Source organism: Aethalodelphis obliquidens, unplaced genomic scaffold (genome assembly GCF_003676395.1).
Source record: "Aethalodelphis obliquidens isolate GAN/ISIS:26980383/991018 unplaced genomic scaffold, ASM367639v1 scaffold1, whole genome shotgun sequence".
In the NCBI taxonomy this organism is placed as follows: Eukaryota; Metazoa; Chordata; class Mammalia; order Artiodactyla; family Delphinidae; genus Aethalodelphis; species Aethalodelphis obliquidens.
The window spans coordinates 77,593,687-77,610,582 of record NW_020837945.1 but is presented as its reverse complement, the minus strand read 5'-3'; the positions used below and the strand labels follow the sequence as shown (position 1 = coordinate 77,610,582).

The 16,896-nt window shown below is 35.8% G+C and overlaps 1 protein-coding gene across 3 annotated transcripts in view; it reads right to left on the bottom strand.

Moving 5' to 3' along the window:
• The window catches only part of P3H2 (prolyl 3-hydroxylase 2), a 153,759-nt gene that overhangs the window by 36,894 nt on the left and 99,969 nt on the right, over positions 1-16,896 (bottom strand). For all 3 annotated transcript variants that reach the window (XM_027108917.1, XM_027108938.1, XM_027108928.1), the window contains 3 exons: positions 13,190-13,342; positions 11,579-11,768; positions 1,214-1,345 (listed from right to left, as the gene is read on the bottom strand). In XM_027108917.1, the coding sequence (XP_026964718.1) occupies positions 1,214-1,345; positions 11,579-11,768; positions 13,190-13,342 (475 nt within the window). The remainder of the gene's footprint in view (positions 1-1,213; positions 1,346-11,578; positions 11,769-13,189; positions 13,343-16,896) is intronic.

The window sequence follows — 16,896 nt, the reverse complement described above, 5'->3', positions numbered from 1 at the left end:
TCTTCAACAAATTATCAAAAGCTCCACCTGAAGATATTTGCTGGCAACTTACATTATTTAATACAGAGTAGAATTTTTGAAGTTAATTCTGATTTTTGTACTGAATTTGAAAACATGATATCTAAGACCAATTTCAGCAATACAAATTCTATTAATTGCTTTTAAACATAAGATGCTCACTCTTTCTTTCTCAATGAGATAAATGGAAATTAAAACTTTATTGAGATATCAATTTTCACGTAATGATTTGGAAATATTTAAAATTTGATAATATATTCTGTTGCTGTGCAATGAAAAGTGTACTCCATGTGGAGAACAAATTGGCAACATCTGTCAAAATTACAAACAAATAAACCATTGATGCAGCAACTGTACTTCTAGAAATTTATCCTATAGATATTTACATGCAAATGTAAATGACATACAGGAAATATTCATTTGATCATTGATTGTAATAGTAAAATATTACAAACAACACAATGCTCATCAGTAAGGAGACACATTAAATAAATTATAGTATGTTGATATCTAGATATAAAGAAAAATGAATGAGGAAGATCTGTATGTACTGAAACAACTAGATTGAACCCTATAAAACTTCCCAAATTTGATCATTTTTGACCAAGCAAAAGGGAATTTCATAGGTCCAACATACTAAAAAAAATCTGATATGTATTGTTAAGTGAAGAAAACAATGTGAGGAAGAGTGTAAATAATGTGCTATCTTCTATGTGTAGGAGGATAAAATAATTCAGAGACAGTGTGTGTGTGTGTGTGTGTGTGTGTGTGTGTGTGTGTGTGTGTGTTGTTTCTGTATAAAATTTTGGAAGGGTAACTAAGAAACTGTGGATTTTAGGGCGTGAAATTGGGTTGTGGGGAAAAGAAAGAGAGAGAGGTTTTTAAATATTTAGTCTTTAAACCTGTGAGTATATTATCTTTTCAAATTAAGTCGAAAAATTAAATTTAAAAATCACATAAAATATCAATCTAGTATAACTTTCAGGGCATTGTCATAACATTTGCCCCCTTGTGGTTTCACCGTCTGCTCTTGTTCTGAGCTGTAGTGATGTGAGGTGAGACAGAAAATGCATACACACCCATAGCTTGATTACAACTGAGGAAGGTGGAGGACTAACCCACAAAAATTCGATGTCTCTTGTGATGAGCCACACCCCTTCCCCCCAAAGTTTTTCACAGATAATCCACGCTTTACCTCGATAGTAGGCAAACTGCAGGTAGTCATAATGTAGGGGAAGAAAGTTCTCGATTGGTGAGAGGCGGCCAGGGCGGGTGGCAAGTTCCCTCACGCATTCATGCTGACAAACCAGCATCTGCACATAGTGATCTGAAAAACAAGAGCCAAGAAGTGGGTTCTTCTCGTCTGCTCAACGTCCAGACTTCAAAGTGAGAACTACGGTTACGCAGGGCATCGCACCTCACCATACACTCTTAGAGAGATATCATTACCATCCTCATTCATGACCAGAAATCCTTTTCACAAAGAAAGTAAGTGACTCGCCAAGGCTTCCTAACCAGTGATCACTAGACTAATTACTAGTAGATTCTAAATGTATAGCACTCTTTCCTTCCGTGTATTCTTTTTCTACATCTCCTGAAAGTGACATAGGCCATCTCATCCCACCCATGCCCAGCTGAGTAGATTACTTTCTTATTTAAAAACCTGGGGGTCTCTTTTTGGACTTTAAATGGCCTGAAGTGTCCTGGAGTCAGGATGGGAAGTTCAGATCCCAGTTATGTTAAGGACCGGTTGAGAGAAAGGAACTGCCACGTACGTGGGGAGTTCACACAGAGAAGTGAAGCCACAATGCTCTTTTTCTTTGTTAATATTTTCAAGCCACTTTTACTAAAGGGGAAATAAAAGCAACATTCCTTTACATCCATTGATCAGGAACGTATTCTACCCAGTTACAAATTAGTCTATCACCTGGACATTATAAATCCTAATACTGTAGGGACTGATAAAATAGAAGGATGAAAGCTAAAGAATTTGAAGAAGCATTTTGCCTCTTTTTCTTTGTTCCCATTCTTCTCACTTGCAAACAGGCGAGGATCCTGAAGTGCAGGGGTTTTCATGCTCCTTATAGCTCTGGGTTCTATCTCATACAAGCATGAGCAGAGGAAACACAAGTGGCTAATGTCCCAGAAAGAAAACGCTTCTTACATTTTGCCCCGACTCTGATGTCTACAATGAAGATAGAGGCAGTCTTTTCCATTAAGAGAATAGTCCATTCATGCTTGTGCAGAGCAAGTTCTCCTGAGAATAATGATAAAACCACCCGACTTCATGACTGTACAGTCTAATCCACAACTGCCTCCATTCAAAAGGCTTTCTATTATGCAGAGTCTGGCTTGTATCTAGATGACCTTGAAGAGGGACCCCCAAAACACAACAGAAAGGAAATATCTGTTTCCTGGTGTGTAGGGAAATGTGCTAATTCTCTTAAAACCTGGCTAACTCAATCTAGTATAGTACAGCTAATAAGATCACTATCATCCATTGGTTCTTAATTTCAGTTGGAAGACATGAAGAGAAGAATGGGTTATGTTTATTTGATTAGCATGTTATAAATAAATAGCTAGGTATTTTATTTCTTAAGAAAACAACAAACAACTCTCAAGCATTTCTCCTAGTTTCGCTGGCCATTTGCTTTCCTCTTTACCTTTTAATATTCACTCCTAATTCCAAATGACAAGCAAAAGGAAAAGGTGGGAAACACACCCAACAGGAATCCACAATCTGAATGAAAGTATTTTTCAAAGTAAGATATTAATAGCAGCAAAATAAGAGTGACAAAATGATATCCTTTAAGGCTTCAGTGAGCATGGCTGGTAATAAATAACTGCATTCAGAAGCCATTTGTAGTTTTCTCCAATTGGTAATGTTCTTCCAAGTCTAAAAGTCAAAAACTCTGGCTTTCTAAATACATTCTGTATTTTAAAAGCTAGTTTTACTCCTAATCGAGAATAGTTTTGAACCAGGCAGGAATTTACATAGTTAGAGTAATGATATCCCTTTTTATTAGTTGTATTCCTTGCCTCCTTTCTATATCAAATGTTACTGTGAAATGATTATGTTTTAATAGGTTTGAGATTCAAGACACTTGCATGGGAATACTTTTAAAGATTTCCATCTCATTATGAATTGGATATGCTTCAAATTCCTGAGAAGACTTACCATATTCCTGCAACATATAATATTTGATTAAACTTGAGGGACTATGAATTTTTTATCACTTTTCTTTATTGGAAGTGGGGTGATGGTGGTGGTAGCTGTGTTAGTAGCCTGAGTTAGGAGACTTCTATTCTTTTCCAGCAACCAACAGCCTGTGGTGACCTCAGAAAATTGCAAAATGTTAATTTGTGGGAATTTGTCAGTCAATTCTCTTAAACCAGATCTAGGACATTTGCCAAAGCTGTTCAGTGGCCATTGGTAGAGGTAAGTGTAGAGATGAATGTGGGAATGAAAGCAGGGAACCTATCCTTAAAAAAACTACAAGATAGTAAACTGTAATAAAGGAAAAGCCTGCCCATTCTCAAATAAAAGATTAAGTTAAAGAAATATTCAGCAGTTGAAATGTGAAGCACACATAAAAGTGACATTCAAATGAGCAGTGTTTACAAAAATGCAAGTAAATGGCTCTGGTAGAGGCCCAATAAAATAAAACCTATGGGAAAAAAATCCCCAATAATGCTGTATTGATTTTAAGTGAATTGAGTTGAACTTGGGTAATTGAATGTGTAGCAAATAAGTCACTTGACAAATAATATATTTACAATAGCCAAGGTATGGAAGCAGCCTAAGTGCCCATCAATAGATGAATGTATAAAGAAGATGTGATATATGTACACACACAATGGAACAGTACTCAGCCCTCAGCCATAAAAAAGAATGAAATCTTGTTACTTGTGACAACATTGATAGACCTAGAAGGTATTATGCTAATAAGTCAGAAAGAGGAAGAAAAATACTATATGGTTTCACTTATATGTGCAATCTAAAGACAAAACAGAACAAAACAGAACAAATGAACAAACATAACAAAACAGAGACAGAGTTATAGATACAGAGAACAAATGGGCCAGAGGGGTAGGTGGTGGGGGAGGAAAAAAATAGGTGAGGGAGCTTAAGACATACAAACTTCCAGTTGCAAAATAAATAAGTCATGGTTATGAAGTGTACAGTGTGGGGAATACAGTCAATAACTATGCAATATCTTTGTATGGTGACATATTTTAACTAGACTTATTGTGGTGATCAGTTTGAAATGTATATATATATACATATTTCTAAAATGTAAAAAAAAAAAGGCTAAAAGAAGGCACATTGATTTTCAGTTTACTTCTTAGTCTAAATTTTGATAGATATTTCCTAATTACCCCTCTAAAAAACCTCAACACAAACTTGCACAAGGCTCTTAGATAACCTCATCCACCAGAGGGCAGACAGCAGAAGCAAGAACTACAATCCTGCAGCCTGTGGAAGAAAACCACATTCACAGAAAGATAGACAAGATGAAAAGGCAGAGGGCTATGTACCAGATGAAGGGACAAGATAAAACCCCATAAAGACAACTAAATGAAGTGGAGATAGGCAATCTTCCAGAAAAACAATTCAGAATAATGATAGTGAAGATGATCCAGGGCCTCAGAAAATCAATGGAGGCAAAGATCGAGTAGATGCAAGAAATGTTTAACAAAGACCTAGAAGAATTAAAGAACAAACAAACAGAGGTGAACAAAACAACAATACAATAACTAAAATGAAAAATACACTAGAAGGAATCAATAGCAGAATAACTGAGACAGAAGAACGGATAAGTGACCTGGAAGACAGAATGGTGGAATTCACTGCTGTGGAACAGAATAAAGAAAAAAGAATGAAATGAAATGAAAACAGCCTAAGAGACCTCTGGGACAACATTAAATGCAACAACATTTGCATTATAGGGGTCCCAGAAGCAGAAGAGAGAGAAAAAGGACCTGAGAAAATATTAGAAGAGATTATAGTCGAAAACTTCCCTAACATGGGAAAGGAAATAGCCACCCAAGTCCAGGAAGCGCAGAGAGTCCCATACAGGTTAAACCCAAGGAGAAACATGCAGAAACACATAGTAATCAAACTGGTAAAAATTAAAGACAAAGAAAAATTATTGAAAGCAGCAAGGGAACAATGACAAATAACATACAAGGAAACTCCCATAAGGCTAACAGCTGATTTCTCAGCAGAAACTCTACAAGCCAGAAGGGAGTGACATGACATATTTAAAATGATGAAAGGGAAGGACCTACAACCAAGATTACTCTACCCGGCAAGGATCTCATTCATTTTCAATGGAGAAATCAGAAGTTTTACAGACAAGCAAAAGCTAAGAGAATTCAGCATCACCAAACCAGCTCTACAACAAATGCTAAAGGAACTTCTCTAAGTGGGAAACACAAGAGAAGAAAAGGACCTACAAAAACAAACCCAAAACAATTAAGAAAATAGTCATAGGAACATACATATCGATAATTACCTTAAACATGAATGGATTAAATGCTCCAACCAAAAGACACAGGCTCACTGAATGGATATAAAAAGAAGACCCATATATATGCTGTCTACAAGAGATCCACTTCAGACCTAGGGACACATACAGACTGAAAGTGAGGGGATGGAAAAAGATATTCCATGAAAATGGAAATCAAAAGAAAGCTGGAGTAGCAATACTCATATAAGATAAAATAGACTTTAAAATAAAGAATGTTACAAGAGACAAGGAAGAACACTGCATAATGATCAAGGGATCAATCCAAGAAGAAGATAAAACAATTATAAATATATACGCACCCACCATAGGAGCACCTCAATACATAAGGCAACTGCTAACAGCTATAAAAGAGGAAATTGACAGTAACACAATAATAGTGGGGGACTTTAAAACCTCACTTACACCAATGGACAGATCATCCAGACAGAAAAGTAAAAAGGAAACACAAGCTTTAAAAGACAAAATAGACCAGATAGATTTAATTGATATTTATAGGACATTCCATCCAAAAACAGCAGATTCTTCTCAAGTGTGCACGGGACATTCTACAGGATAGATCACATCTTGGGTCACAAATCAAACCTCAGTAAATTTAAGAAAATTGAAATCATATCAAACATCTTTTCTGACCACAATGCTATGATATTAGAAATTAATTAAAGGGGAAAAAATGTAAAAAACACAAACACATGGAGGATAAACAATACGTTACTTAATAACCAAGAGATCACTGAAGAAATCAAAGAGGAAATCAAAAAATACCTAGAGACAAATGACAATGAAAACACGATGATCCAAAACCTACGGGCCGCTGCAAAAGCAGTTCTAAGAGGGAAGTTTATCGCAATACAATCCTACCTCAAGAAACAACAAACATCTCAAATAACCAATCTAACCTTACACCTGAGGGAACTAGAGAAAGAAGAACAAACAAAACCCAAAGTTAGTAGAAGGAAAGAAATCATAAAGATCAGAGCAGAAATAAATGAAATAGAAACAAAGAAAACAGTAGCAAAGATCAATAAAACTAAAAGCTGGATCTTTGAGAAGATAAACAAAATTGATAAGCCACTAGCCAGACTCATCAAGAAAAGTAGGGAGAGAACTCAAATCAATAAAATTAGAAATGAAAGAGGAGAAGTTACAACAGACACCGCAGAAATACAAAGCATCCTAAGAGACTACTACAAGCAACTCTACGCCAATAAAATGGACAACCTGGAAGAAATGGAAAAATTCTTAGAAAGGTATAACCTTCCAAGACTGAACCAGGAAGAAATAGAAACTATGAACTGAACAATCACAAGTTATGAAAATGAAACTGTGATCAAAAATCTTCCAACAAACAAAAGTCCAGGACCAGAATTCTATCAAACATTTAGAGAAGAGCTAACACCCATCCTTCTCAAACTCTTCCAAAAAATTGCAGAGGAAGGGGCACTCTCAATCACATTCTATGAGGCCACCATCACCCTGATACCAAAACCAGGCAAAGATACTATAAAAAAAGAAAATTACAGACCAATATCACTGATGAATACAGATGCAAAAATCCTCAACAAAATACTATCAAACAGAATCCAACAGCACATTAAAAGCATCATACACCATGATCAAGTGGGATTTATCCCAGGGATGCAAGGATTCTTTAGTATATGCAAATCAATCAATGTGATACACCATATTAACAAATTGAAAAAGAAAAACCGTACGATCATCTCAATAGATGCAGAAAAAGCTTCTGACAAAATTCAACACCCATTTATGATAAAAACTCTCCAGAAAGTGGACATACAGGGAACCTACCTGAACATAATAAAGGCCATATATGACAAACCCACAGCAAACATCATTCTCAATGGTGAAAAATTAAAAGCATTTCCTCTAAGATCAGGAACAAGGCAAGGATGTCCACTCTCACCACTCTTATTCAATATAGTTTTGGAAGTCTTAGCCACGGCAATCAGAGAAGAAAAAGAAACAAACTGAACACAAATTGGAAAAGAAGAAGTAAAACTGTCACTGCCTGCAGATGACATGATACTATACATAGAGAATCCTAAAGATGCCACCAGAAAACTACTAGAGCTAATCAATGAATTTGGTAACATTGCAGGATACAAAATTAATGCACAGAAATCTCTTGCATTCCTACACACTAATGATGAAAAATCTGAAAGAGAAATTAAGGAAACACTCCCATTTACCATTGCAACCAAAAGAATAAAATACCTAGGAATAAACCTACCTAGGGAGACAAAAGACCTGTAGGCAGGAAACTGTAAGACACTGATGAAAGAAATTAAAGATGATACAAACAGATGGAGAGATATATCATGTTCTTGGATTGGAGAATCAATATTGTGAAAATGACTATACTACCCAAAGCAATCTACAGAGTCAATGTAATCCCTATCAAATTACCAATGGCATTTTTTACAGAACTAGAACAAAAAATCTTAAAATTTGTATGGAGACACAAAAGACCCCGAATAGCCAAAGTGGTCTTGAGGGAAAAAAAAATGAGCTGGAGGAATCAGACTCCCTGACTTCAGACAACACTACAAAGCTACAGTAATCAAGACAATACGGTACTGGCACAAAAACAGAAATATAGACCAATGGAACAGGATAGAAAGCCCAGAGATAAACCCATGCACCCATGGTCAATTAATCTATGGCAAAGGAGGGAAGGATGTACAATGGAGAAAAGACAGTCTCTTCAATAAGTGGTGCTGGGAAAACTGGACAGCTACATGTAAAAGAATGAAATTAGAACACTCCCTAACACCATTCACAAAAATAAACTCAGAATGGATTAGAGACCTAAATGTAAGACTGGACACTATAAAACTCTTAGAGGAAAACATAGGAAGAACACTCTTTGACATAAATCACAGCAAGATCTTTTTTGATCCACTTCTTAGAGTAATGGAAATAAAAACAAAAATAAACAAATGGGACCTAATGAAACTTCAAAGTTTTTGCTCAGCAAAGGAAACTACAAACACAATGAAAAGACAACCCTCAGAATGGGAGAAAATATTTGCAAACAAATCAACGGATAAAGGATTAATCTCCAAAATATATAAACAGCTCATGCAGCTCAATATTAAAAAAACACACAACCCAATCCAAAAATTGGCAGAAGACCTAAATAAACATTTCTCCAAAGAAGACATACAGATGGCCAAGAAGCACAGGAAAAGTTGCTCAACATCACTAATTATTAGAGAAGTGCAAATCAAAACTACAATGAGGTATCACCTCACACCAGTTAGAATGGGCATCACCAGAAAATCTAAAAACAACAGATGCTGGAGAGGGTGTGGAGAAAAGGGAACCCTCTTGCACTGTTGGTGGGAATATAAATTGATACAGCCACTTTGGAGAACAGTAGGGAGGTTCCTTAAAAAACTATAAATAGAATTACCATATGACCCAGCAATCTCACTACTGGGCATATACCAAGAGAAAACCATAATTCAAAAAGACACATGCATCCCAATGTTCATTGCAGCACTATTTACAATAGCCAGGACATGGAAGCAGCCTAAATGCCCATCAATAGACAAATGGATAAAGAAGATGTGGTACATATATACAATGGAACATTACACAGCCATAAAAAGGAATGAAATTAGTTTATTTGTAGAGACGTGGATGGATCTAGAGACTGTCATTCAGAGTGAAGTAAGTCAGAAAGAGAAAAACAAATATTGTATATTAACGCATATATGTGGAACTTAGAAAAATGGTACAGGTGAACCAGTTTGCAGGGCAGAAATTGAGACACAGATGTAGAGAACAGATGTATGGGCACCAAGGGGGGAACATGGCAGAAGGGGGTGGTGGTGTGTTGAATTGGGAGACTGAGATTTACATATATACACTAATATGTATAAAATGGATAACTAATAAGAACCTGCTGTATAAAAAAATAAATAAAATAAAATTCAAAAAAAAACCTCAACAATTTAAGACCTATATTTTCACAAATGTATAGTATTATTAACCTTTTAATCTCTGCAATGTGATTGATGGATAGGTCGTCTCCTTCCTTCCTTCCTTCCCTCATCCTTTCTTCCTTCCACCCATTCATTTAACAGATATTCACTAAGCACCTGCTATTTGCCAGTCACCATAAGTAGGCACTGAGGATTAAGCACTTAACAAGATAGGGCAATAGCCAAGTGAGAGAAGACAACATTTTCAAGTCTGTAAGTGGAAATGAGCCTGGCGTACCTTAGGAATTAAAATAAGTACAGATGAACACTAGTACGCAGTCATGAAAGTCCTTGTTAAAGGTTTTGGGTTTTATTTCAAGTGCAATGGAAGCCAGTGGCGTGTCAGGGGGTGATTCAGCATATCTGTGAGCAGACTTTCTGTTTTTTGGAAAACTGTTCTGTCTGCCTACAGAGTGAAACCTGATCAGAACGTGAGGACCAGCAAGGAAACTATCACAGTGAATTAGTTAAAATATAGTGTTGATTTGAACCAGGGTGGTAGCAAAAGGAGTGGAGGGAACCAGGAAATCTCAAATGCTATTAGGAAGTAGCATCTTTCAAAGTTTGGTAACAAGTCGGAGGGGAATAAGAATTGAAGGAAATGTTGGATTGAAAGATAACTTCTAGGGATTTGGTTTGAGCTACTAGGTGAGTGATGCTTTTTATGAAGACAGAAAACATTGGAAGTTGGGGAAAGAAAACTGACTTTATTAATCTGCATTTCTATGAGTATATGAGAAGTTGAACATTGTTTTTCATGTTTTATGACTTGGAATACAATATGCACTCAACAAATATGTGTTAAACATTTATTGTTGAATAAAAAACCTCTGCCCATTTTTCAACTGTGTAGATCTTCAAAGTATGGGCTCTAGAGAAAAACTTAGGTTTGATTCCCAGTTTCACCTTAATCCCATTACTTAATCTTTCTGAGGTCTAAATTCCTCATTTAAAAGGGGAGAAGAGGGTGAATAACAATACCTACAAGGAGTTGTTTATAGGATTAAAAGAGATATAGCTATATAAAATGCTCTGTATATTTTAACTGTTAAATAAATTTTGACTTATTTTTATTACTACCAATAAATAAGAAATGAATTACCAGTACTACTAATAATTCACAGTCTGTGTTTAAGTATTAATGATATTAACTGTTTTCCTGTAAACATTTTGCAACTTTTTCCACTTGCTATTATAAATCAATTTGATTAAAGTAGCTTTTATATTTATAAATCTTATGTAAAATCTATCTTTTTCTTAAAATTTCTTGTCTTTCATCATGCTAAGAAGAGCTTTCCTACTGTTATACAAATATTCCCTTGCATTTTCTTCTAACAGTTCTATTTTTACTCATATTATTAATATAATAGAGTTTATTTCGTGTATTTTTTCATATGCAGCAGAGAACTCAGTCCCCACCATACATGGTTAACTAGTCAACCTCCCCAATTAATGTATAATGAACTTTACCTACTATTTTAAATAGCGGTATATTAAATTCCCGTATGTAACAAAATATTCATTTAAGTAATAGAAGAAGACTATACAAAGATATTCACTACTACATTATTAATCATAATAAAAAACTGCAACTTGCTTAGTATTCATCAGTAAAGGACTGGTCAAATAAATTACACTTTCCCCATATAATGCAATAAGGTAGATCTACGTGTACTTACATGAGAAGTCCACAATATATTGTTAAGCATAAAATGAAACAAAAACAAAACATATACTGAAAATCAATATTTACAGTGTTGTCTTATTTTTATAAAATGAAATAATAATTATAAATAAGTTCCTAAATATTTGTGTGTGTATCTGAAAAAGCTTGGAAGCATAGTCACCAAAATTTAAGCTAGGGAAAGTAATCCACGGGAGAGAGGATGGGATACGTATAGGAGAATTTTTTTACAATTATACTTTTTACAATATATACGTCTACATTATTGGAATAGTTTTACAGATGGCATGTAGTATTTCTATAATCAGGAAATCAAGGGAAAAAATAAACTTTACCTGCAATGGCTTCATAGAGACCAGCTTTATACCCTAAGTACTCATATTCCTCAAATCTCTGAGGCCCCTCACACAGGGCTCTGCACTCTGTATCTTCATTGAAATATTCTCTTAAAGCTTGTTCAAAGTACTTGATAGCTAGTTCAAAGTCATCTGCCTCATAATGTTTAACTCCTTCACTGTAACTCTCCTGTAAAGAAACACAGAAAAATTTTTTTCAAAGAGCACCCAAGGGGCACTTGAATGGCAAAATGCAGGCAGACTCTGGATCACTTAGGTAGGTGGGTGTGGGACTCTTGCACTGTGGAAGATAAAGAAGGATCGCACTGGGAGATAAAGGGAAACTCCCCTGGCTTCAACTAATTGTAAATGAGAAGGGACTGACTGAGCAAGCCTACTGCTGTGGCATCAATCAATTTCATTTTCTTCCTGAGCTCACTCAAGACTATATTTTCTAACCCTTTTAAATGCAGGTAGGGCCATGCAACGAAGTGCAGGAAGATGGATGTGGGTGGACGTGACACTCAATTCCAGGCCTGGTTCAAATTTTTTTTTTGTGTGTGTGTGTGTGTATACTGCAATTTTATTGCAATGGCATAAGCAAAGTTAGTGTGTAAGAAATTTAAATGAAACAGTATGGTAAAATTATCAGAGAACCAAAAAATCTAAAAAGGAAGTACACCTAAAACATGAGAATTCAACATTCATTAATGTTTCATCTTCAGTTTTGATTGACACTTGATGCTTGCAAATTTTGAAACAAACTTTGAGACCATGATGACTATTTTGAATAGATTTCAGCACCAGCACTAAGATTTGTGCATTCAGTTGGTTTGCAGTTGACTTGTTAGCCATTTACATAATGTATAGTACAGATTTGTCACAGATCAGCTCACAGCATTGAAGGAAAGAAGTACCTTCCTGTAATTAGAAAGGATCCCCTAAACTGCACTCAGCTTAAGACATCCAATGTACAAGAGCACAGAAACCATCATAATAATGTGGCTCCAGGGAACATAGTTCATTCTTTTAAAAAATAAAACGAAAAAAGACTTTCATCTAAAATCTTCCTCTCTTAGCCTTTTCTTCAGTCCTCTTGGAGGCCACACATTGAGAATGGTGATGTATCCAATTGAAAAAGATGCCCTTTCAACACACTGTGAATTTCAAGTAAGATTTCATTTAAAGGAATAATTATGTAGCTTAAAAAAATCAAAATTTGAAAAGGACAGGTACCGTGGAAAAAGCCACTGGACTAGTTGCTGGGAAACCATGGTGTGACCCTGAGCAATTCACATGGGCTTCAACTCCAGTGGGTAAAATTGAAGCGCTGGAGTGGGTGCTGAGGCTCAGAGAGGGTTACAGACATTTACGTCACCTCTTACTTTTCACCATATCATACTGATTTTCTAAGTTAATTTTCTTTTTCTTTCAATTTTTCAACCCTGAATTACAATACTTCATCTTGGGAACTCTGAAAGTGTAAAAATGATACTGTATTGGATGTTGGAAATCAATGTGAGATATCCATTCATAGGAATTTGCTTTGAGTCCATTGAAAGTTAGGAGCACTAAGTTCCTCATGGTTAGGACAGGGTCCCCAAAGCTCACCAGGTGTGGTTTGGCATCCCGATCTACCAGCTGGAGGTCTTCAACACCCGCCATCGTTCTGTAATTCTTGATGTTCTGCTGCATTTCCATGTGCTCAGGGTTGGCCATGAAAAATGTGTGTGCTGCTTCCACTGCCTTTTCCAGCTGGTTAAGCTATAAAGAGAAAAAAAGAGGATCAAATGAAGGCAAATATTTCTAAACTGGGTTCAGTCCAAGGTCTCACAGACAGAAAGTGTCAGGGCTGAGTTCTAGTTCACATTCACTCTACCCAGCCTCCACACTAAAGGGCAAGAGGTTAATAAACAGTGCTCCTAAAATGATATGTGGGTATTTTGGCATTGGTGAAAATGGATGAATGTGCTTTTTTCCAAGTTCGTTTTCTTCTCCCTCTTTTCTAAGCCATATGTGTTTTCTGGGAAATTGACTCTACATGCTTCTGTTTGTCTTACGATTGATCAAAATTAAAATCTGCCAATGCTGGGCCACCTCTAATTCACATTTTCAATATTTTTGTCTTTTATTTTCTCTTCTTTTCTTTTTGTTCCTTTTGCCTTTAATCCTGACAATGGAAGAATAAACTGTGACTTTCTGAAGGATGAGATTAGGGATACCTCCCACTCCTCCAAATCTGTTTTCAGGCTTTAGAATGTGAAGAACACAAGGTTAAAAGGAATAAAATTTTCCAATCCAGAAGAGATGCTAAATACAGCACACAAAATGTTATACCACATTCCTTTGATTGAGAAATTGATTCCAAACTTACAAGTTGGATTCTCATTCATATAAAAGGAAGGATTTTTAATAAACTACAAAGACACTATAAATCTCTTAAACCACTTAGTAAGCTGCTCTCCATGTAACGTGCAATGATGCATTTTTTGGTAAAAAAATGTAATTAAATTTACTTGATTTAATACATTTCGCCCTATGCTTTATTCATGGAGAATGTCTATAGACAGAACCCTTTGCCTCATTTCAGAAAAGTGAATATTCACACTAGTACTAGTCATTTTCATGGTGAAATCCAAATTATGCTTGGTCTATTTTGAAGTATAAAGTAATGAAACTCACTGTTACTGAACAAATAAATATAAAATCATGGAAGGCATATAAGATTCACCTGAGTAGGCTTTTGATAGTCTGGCCACTCAAGTATTAGTAAGAAATAGAAAGTAGTAGTAAGTTCCTGAGTTCCCAGTCACTGCCTTCTCATGATATATAAAGAATCGTATCCCTTACTACAGAAAACATAAACTGCCCTATTTTAAGATCTGATATCCTTAACTTTGTCTAATAACAGTAAAGCCTTCTCCTTTTCTTTTTAATTTGCATATTCTTCGCTGCTGGCCTTCCTTCCATCAAATCTTGCCTGAAATCAGCTTTCCTTGCCACTTTCACCTTTGTTCTCGATTCTGTGGTTTCAGAATTATTTTTGCTGTCAAAATCATTCATTTTGAATTCCTGGTTTCTTTCTTAAATTTCCTCAATTTCTCATACACCAACACAGACAAATATGAGCTGTATGGATGACTACATAGTGACAAGCATATAGCTATAGAGGAAAATGAATAGGTCCTAAATCGGGTATGTGTCTACACTTACTGACCAAGTGAACCTGGAAAAAGTCATTTAAACGCTTGTGTCTTGGTTCTCCACTAAGAAACTGTCATACCACCACCTACTACATAGGATTTTGGAATGATTTAATTGTGTATTATATATAAATGTGCTTCAGAAATCACTAAAACCCTAAAAAGAAACAACAACTGGATATATTTATATAAGATCTATTCATTTCAAGGATGTGAATATACTCTCATTAATGCTGGGTATGTATAGTCTACAACTCCCATAGACACATAATTCATGAGGATATAGTGAGGTACTTGTGGTTGGTGGAAACTGCCTCCAGTTAAGGGCCAAACTATAAGTTCTGAACACAACAGGTTAGTACTGACACGCTCTAGTTTTATAACACCAGCCATTAACATTGAATGAAAATAGATAAATTTTGCACTTTCCTACCTTCATGTTTTGCTCAGACTGTTCCACTGACCTAGAGATCCTCTGACACTTGGATTTTCTTGTTGAAATCTAACATATCCTATAAGGCCAAGCTTAAATCCTGCCTTCTCTAAGAAATTTTTTCTCAACCCTAAAGCTACAGTCAAGCATTGCAATATCATCGTATCCCTGTTCTTCTACTGGCACTTATCATACTCTGCCATATGTGGCACCTACCTAAGTACATTTGTTTCTCCTAGTAGAACTTTCCGAGGATAGGGACCACATGACTTATTTATTATTTTGTTTTCCATCTACTTTACATATAGATGATGTCTATGATATGTCTAGGAAAAGAGAAAAAATAAATTCTAAGAAGCAAAACATTTTCACACAAATCAAAAGGTATATTACATGTGAGTGTGCTTCATAAGCTATAATGGACTAGAAGGATGTAAGTTTAATAACAACATCTCTGAAGTCATCATTCACACTGAGAGCTTCCAATACTGATTATCACTGATGAATGTGATTCAGTAGCTCTTGAAAACTGTTAGCCAACACTGATAAATTGGTTCCTTCTCTTAAATTTGACCACATTGGTTTTTTGCTTATTTGGTGCTTTCCCCATTTATAACCCCGTATTAAACGTAATACCATGTTCCCCAATATAAATATAAAGATTCCATGACTTAAGGTTAATCCATAAAACTTATTCATGAACTGGCTTTTAAATTATTGTGAACCAGTTCAGGAAACTAGAATTGGCTGCCAGAGATTATATATAAAACAGGCCATCATGTTAACTGGAAGCCTGATATCTTTGTAGTTCATTTTTGAAATTAGATACACACATCTGAAGTGGTAGGAAAAGTCCAGGTGAACATGCGTGTGCCACATACAAGCCTGTACTATTAGCTGGAGATTATTATAAGGCCGTATAAGTACTAGGCTTCAGCTAAGGAAGGATCTACCTGCTACTCCATTGCAACAAACAAGAAGCTAACTGCCTTTAAAGGCTTCAAACTGGATTTCCTTTAAGACCAGACCAAATTAAAACATACCACAGGAGAAGGTAACTCTAATGTGACGGTAACTCTATGCATTAGAAAAGTAAATTGTAAAATAAAGAACAACTAAGGAAAGGGGAATGATTCAACAAGATGGTATCATGCTTTGGGGGAGCCTGCTGCTCTACTAAGATATGAGAAACAACTGGTAAGAAATGCCTTCAACAAGCACTGGTTCACTTCATCTCAGGCTGTGAAGAACTAAGGCAAAAATTTTCTCCTGCCAGCCATGCTGCATGAAAAAAGGCTGATTAAATCAACACCCTGCTGATGTTTGGAAGTTACTCAGTCAACTGGTGAGTGAACCAGACTCTACTGACACACAAATGGTTTTCCATAATGAATAATAAAGGAGCATTTCAAAAATGCTTAAAAACTGTCAATAGCTATCCATTGACCACAGAGGTGATTCCAGAAACTATGTACCACGACATTCAGGAAACTGTAGGATTTGGCCCCTGGCCTATCTTTCTAGCATAACTTCCTATTTACCACTATGCAAACTTTTCCCAGGAAAGTTCTAGAAAAACTTCTAGAAGTTTTATAATTTACCAACCCTCATTCAAGAAAACACAGGCTCAGTACTCTAGCCATACCAAATTCTTTATTTCACTCATTCATTTATTCAACAAA